This window comes from Monodon monoceros, unplaced genomic scaffold (genome assembly GCF_005190385.1).
Source record: "Monodon monoceros isolate NGI ecotype Baffin Bay Population unplaced genomic scaffold, NGI_Narwhal_1 Super_Scaffold_1, whole genome shotgun sequence".
Taxonomy (NCBI): domain Eukaryota; kingdom Metazoa; phylum Chordata; class Mammalia; order Artiodactyla; family Monodontidae; genus Monodon; species Monodon monoceros.
In genome coordinates this window covers 60,668,667-60,674,286 of record NW_021703765.1, presented here as the reverse complement: position 1 = coordinate 60,674,286, position 5,620 = coordinate 60,668,667, and the positions used below count along the sequence as shown (strand labels likewise).

The following is a 5,620-nucleotide window of genomic DNA, read 5'->3' as shown; positions in this document are numbered from 1 at the left end:
ATCTTGGCTCTGGTCACAGGGCCAGGGCTTGGTTGTTCTCTGAGCCTTGTATGTCCAGAGGGACCTTGATCCTGTGCCCTGGGCACCCCGATGCCCAGCAGGAAATCAGCATGGGGGGCAGCTTCCAGGCTCCCTGGACAGCAGTGGGCAGAGGCCAGGCCCCTCAGCACCTCCACTGACCACTTTGATGCCAGCCAGGACCTGGCTTGGTTCGCCCTCCCACCACTTCCTCCTGTCCACTGGCCTTGGCAGCATCTCAGGTCCACCCTCTTGACCATGTACTCCTCCCAGGCCCACCCTCCACATCCATCATCTTACCCCCAGCACTTGCCTGTCCAGGCACCCCCACCTCTGGGCACATGGCAGACACCACCAGGCGAGTCAGGCAGGGATAGCAAGGGCGGGGCCCCAATTCAGGAAGGGAGGGGCTTGCTGAGGGGCCTTGGGGTCAGCTTCGCCCACGTCCTATCACAGAAGGTCCAAGCTGGACCGGCCTCAGCAACCTCCAAAGTCTTCGGAGCAGCAAGAGTTCTCTGTCAGGGAAGCCGTGGGATCAGCTGGCCCCATCCTCCCAGTTGTCCCCAGGACACCTGCAAGGGTTGAGGGGATCTGGAGGCAAGGAGGATGCCATTTCTGTCCTTTGGCGAGGAGAGAGCCATTCACACAAGTGGCTGAGGCCATCTGTGACCACTGCACAGAGCTCAGGTGCCAGGGGAGCAGGCAGGCTGGAGGGCCATGGCCACCTAGGTGTGGCACCTGGGGCCATGGGCAAGAGGTGGCAGAGTGGTTTGGGCAGCACTTATGTTGGTGGGAAAAGCCCAGAAATCGTGTTCAGGAACTGAGGACACGGGTTAGGGGGGCTAGGTCTCAGGGTGGGCCTTGGGGAGGGGTAGTGGGCAGTGGGGTCAGCTGCATTGGAGCTGCATTGTTCCTCCCACCTGACCTCTGGCAGTGGAGTTTTCCCCTGCCCTTCCCAGCATGGGTCGGGGACAGCAGCCTGCCCCGCCAGGGCCCTCAAGCTGCCCACCCTGGCCATCTGCAGAAGCTGAGGGCTGGGCAGCTACCATTCAGAATCCCAGCTGACGCCTGGGGCCCTGGAGTCAAGAGAGCTCTGGGCTGTGGAGGAGGCAGCCTTAGGCCTGCGCCTGGGCCAGATACCCTGTACCCGACACTGCCTGGACCCTGTGGCTAGAGCAGAAGTGGAAGGACCTTTGTTCCTACCCCACCAAGAGCCAAGGCTCCAGGATCACACACTTGCTCGCTTGGGAGCTGTTCTAGGTTAGGCTCAGGCAGGGCTGCCATAAAGGCTAAGGACCTCTGTGCCATGGGGCCCATCCCTCTATAGTCATCCCACTGTTGGGAGCTAAGGCCCCCAGATAGTTCAGCCTCCCTAGAAGTTCTGGGATTCAGGGCCATGTTCACAGTAGCTGCCCTGAGCCTATGTCCTTGGGTTCTGCCCCTCCCTACAATGAGGAACCTGGCCAGGCCTGGGAGACTCCTTGCCATTGGACCCGGCCCAGGCATTTCTGGACATGGCCCTCAGGGTGGAGTTTGGGGGCATTTGCCAAGCCCTCCGCACTGGCTGGGCTTGGAACTTCTCCCAGCAGCCCCTGATCCTGTCCACTGTTCTCTTCTGCCCTGGAAGCAATGAGTTCTTGGTGGCTGTGACAGCTCTGGTCTGCTTTGCCCTCCAGGAATCCCACCCAAAGGAGGAAGGTCACATGGTGCTCCCAGCAGGGGTTGACACAGAGGTGCTGATGGTTGGCCTAAGTCTGGGCTGGCCGCCAGACCACCAAGATGGGCACAGGCCCTGTGCAGAGAGCTAGGATGGAGGGGCTGAAGCTGAATCTGGGCAGCTGGCCGCGGGTGCCTCCTCCCCATGGCAACGCGCTTCTCAACCTGCAGCCAGCTCTGCTGGAGCCCAGCACACATCCTGGATTTGCCCCTGTTCCCACTGCACTATTGGCGGAAAGGACGGAGTCAGTGTTGTATAGATGTCTAGCCATGTGAGGCGACCCAGAGATGGCCAAACCCTGGGAGGGCAGGTGGAAAACGCCCGTCTGGTGGTGCCTGGGGACCAGCCTCTTCTAGGCAAAGCCAGCAGCCTGGCAGCCCACCCTTAGCCCTACCTGCATCCCAAGACCCACACACACTGGCTAGGGTCAACCTGCATCTTCTGCTGGGGTCTGCATCACAGCCCCTGCTCTCCACCTCCACCCCCACCCCCAGGCTCTATGGCTCAGCAGTGGCCCTTCTGACTACATATCTCACCTCCCTGGGTTGCAGTGAGCTGTGGCTGTTTCCCACCCAACGGGAAGGTGACCAGATGGCAGGAGGGACCTGAGAAATGGCCATGGGACCTTTGGGATCCCAGAGGCCAGCCCTGGAAGGTCCCCCCAGGAGCTTTTTGGGGAGAATTTGGTGGGTAGGTGGATGAATGGGGGCTGCAAAGCACAGGCGGTGACTGGACAAAGAACAGGACACAGGTGGGAGGGTATCCAAACCATTTACTAAGCGGACTCTTATCCCAACCCCCCAAGCTGTGAAGGAAGGCAGGGCCCCGGCCCCACACCCAGGATCCGGTGCCCGTAAGCCTTGCCTGGCGAGCTGCAGGGGTGAGACAGGGAGGTCCAGACCAAGTCTCTTGCCCCCACCCGGAGGCCAGCCTGGATGGAGTGAAGGCCAGTTATAAACGTCCCTCCGGCAGCCGAGGCTGGGGCCCCTGGGCTCTCGGTCTGCCCCTCTGGAATCAGCAGGAGCCACTAGGGAGTGGGTGGCATCCAAGACCCTGACGGTCAGAGAGGGAGCGGCATCTCCAGTCCAGTGCCCACACAGCCGAAGGAACGCGCGCCCTACCCACGTCGGAGCCAGCACTGCACACAAAAAGAAACAGAGCGAGTCTTCCCAAGTGCGCGTCGCCTTGCGGGGCAGGGCGCAGCCCGGGACCGGCTAGGAGGCCGGAGAGGACGGGCTGCGGACAGAGTCCGGTCCGTGCGCAGGACCCAGAGTTCCGCAGAGCCTGTGCGCCGCGGAGGCCGCCGTCCATGCGGGGCTCCCCTGGCCGGTCCTCCCGCTGGCGGCCCTGCCGCGCAAGCGCACTCAAACATAGTTCTTCTTGTCGTAGTCGCCGCTGGCCGTAGGCCGCCGCGGCGCCGAGTACTTGACCGGGAAGCCGAAGTCGGGGCGGCCGGCGCAGACCCAGGCGCCGCAGCACACGAGGCCGCCGCCGCACATGAGCAGCGCCGAGGCGGCCCAGCCGATGTAAAGCGCGGCGCCCAGCTCGTACTTCTGCGACATGGGCACGGTCGGGTCGTAGAACTCCCGGACCACGATGTTGGCGAACCAGCAGAGCGGCACGAGTGCCAGCAGCCCGCAGAGCGCGTAAAGCGCGCCGCCCGTGAGGGCCACGCGTGCCTTACCCGGGCCGGGGGCCACGCAGGTGGTGCACTGCGCGCCCGCCAGGGTCACGAAGAGCGCGACAAGCGCCAGGAGCACGGCGCCCACGGTGAGCGCCCGCGCCGCCTGCACCTCTGTGCTCAGCGCCAGCACCGAGTCGTACACCTTGCACTGCATGTGCCCTGTGCTCTGCACCACGCACGACATCCACAGCCCCTTCCAGGTGGTCTGCGCCGTCACGATGTTGTGGTCCAGGAAAGCGGTCACCTGCCACATGGGCAGCCCGCACGCCAGGATCAGGCCCACCCAGCCCACCAGGCACAACACCAGGCCGAGAATCTCCAGCGCCGCCGACCCCATGGCTGGAGACAAGACGGGCGCCCGACGGCCCGGGGCCTCCGGGCGCGCACAGCTTACTCCCTCCGATCCCGGGCCCAGCGACACCACAGCACAGCCTCGGGTCTGCTGGCGCCTCTAGGGGGGCTTCCCATTTGAAGGTTCGTGGGGCGGACTATGACCCGCGGGCCCAGCCCCCCGCCCTGAGCAGCCAATCCACGCCCAGGCCATCCGCCCGCAGCCAATCGCAGGCGCCCCCGGCAGCAGGAGTTAGGAAAACAACTGCGCGTGGGGGTAGCGGGTGGCGGGCGGCGGGCGGCGGGCGGCGCGGGGAACCGCGGGGCATCCGGTGGCGGCCCCGGACCCTCATCCGCTGTTGTCATGGTCGCTGCAGAGCCCGTTCCAAGCTGACCACGCTCCACGAACTACCTCCCTGTGCGCCCCCACCTCGCCGTTTCAGGAGCTGCATGACCCTGGGTCTGCACCGATTTCCCCGAAACATCCTCGAACGAGCCAGTTGGTCCCTGCCTCCCAGGCCAGCTCCACTCTTCCCTGGCCCCGGTCGGCGGGAGCCACTGCGCCGAGGGCCCCCGGGTTAGCCAAACACAGCTTGGCCTGTTCCTCCAGGAAGCTCTCCCTGGAGTCCAAGCCCAACACAGCCCCCTTCTCTGCACCCCGACCACTGTGGCCCTTCGAGTGCTGACACTGCCTCCCTCACAGGCCGAGAAGCCAGGAAGGCCTGCGCGGGTCAGGCCGAGGTTCCTGCTTCGTCCAAGGCCCTGCCCAGCGCCACCACGTCCCTGGGGCTTGCGGCTCCAGCACGAAGCAGAAAGAACGGGGCCTTCCCATGGCCTCCGGAGACCTCCACTCTGCCCCTGCTGCCGGGGCTTCCCATACCTCCCAACCTTTGCACCGACTGCTCCTCTTCCGGAGATGCTGCCCATCCCCCATCCTTTGAGGCCCAGCTGAGGCGACACCGCGTCAGTAAATCCCCAGTGACCCAGCATACAGGCAATCCTCCCAGGAGCAGCCCGCGGCCCCAGGCTCTGCCACCTACTCCCTGCTCCAGGCCTCAGACAAGAGACAGAGAGAGAAACGCAGGGGCTGTACTCTGCCCTCCCACCAGCTGCAGTGCTACCCTGGCACCCCAGCCCCCAGGCCACCCTCCGGAAGCCAACATGGAGTTTCCTGACTGGGAGGAAGAGCCCCCATCCTCGCTGGAGGCGGGAGGCGAGGGATTTCCGGGCATTCTTCTGCACAATGGCCCAGCCATTTCTCCAAGGCCCACTGGGATGGACAGTGGGGCCCCCTGAGGCTCAGGTAGGGGCACTAGTCCCTTTCTGGCAGCCCCCCCCCCACTCCCTGTCAGCCCCTCTGTCTAAAGCAAAGTCTGTATTCTGCCCTGGAGTGGGGCTACCAGGACCCCCACTCCTTCCTCAGGTCCCAGGTGCCTGACTGCTAGCAGGGCCTCCCCAGAGAAGGCCTGCCTTTGAGGCTGGCCAAAGCCTGGGCGCCTCAACAGATCGGTCCTTCCTGGGCCTGGTTCCTTCTCCTCAGGTGGCTGAGATAATACCCTGTCGTCCAGCACGGGGAGGCACCCAAGGCAAGTTTGCTGGGCCCTGTGGGATTGGGGAGGACAATTTTACCCCTTCTTTCACCCCAGCCCCCTCACTTTCTGCATAGATGGAGCTCCAAGGACCACTGCCCTCCTCCCAGACACCCCTCACTCGCTGCTTCCCTCCTGTTGCAGACCTTTCTGGACGTCCCCTCCCCCATCCACTCCAGGGGGCCCAGCCCTACCACCCACCCACCCTTTCAATCCCGCTTCCCTGTGGCCCAAGTCCAAGGACCTTGCCCAGGGTCCCCCCATGACACTCCACGCTGCTGT

The 5,620-nt window shown here is 64.3% G+C and overlaps 1 protein-coding gene across 1 annotated transcript; it reads right to left on the bottom strand.

Annotated features, from left to right (window-relative positions):
* Positions 1 to 2,491: 2,491 nt before the first annotated feature.
* Positions 2,492 to 4,826, bottom strand: CLDN5 (claudin 5). Its single transcript, XM_029234482.1, has one exon. The coding sequence runs from the start codon at positions 3,754 to 3,756 to the stop codon at positions 3,100 to 3,102; it is 657 nt and encodes a 218-aa protein (XP_029090315.1). The 5' UTR covers positions 3,757 to 4,826; the 3' UTR covers positions 2,492 to 3,099.
* Positions 4,827 to 5,620: the final 794 nt, after the last annotated feature.

Bases quoted from the DNA above. Each gene is read 5' to 3' on its own strand.
- CLDN5 (XM_029234482.1), bottom strand. From the start codon at position 3,756: ATGGGGTCGGCGGCGCTGGAGATTCTCGGCCTGGTGTTGTGCCTGGTG.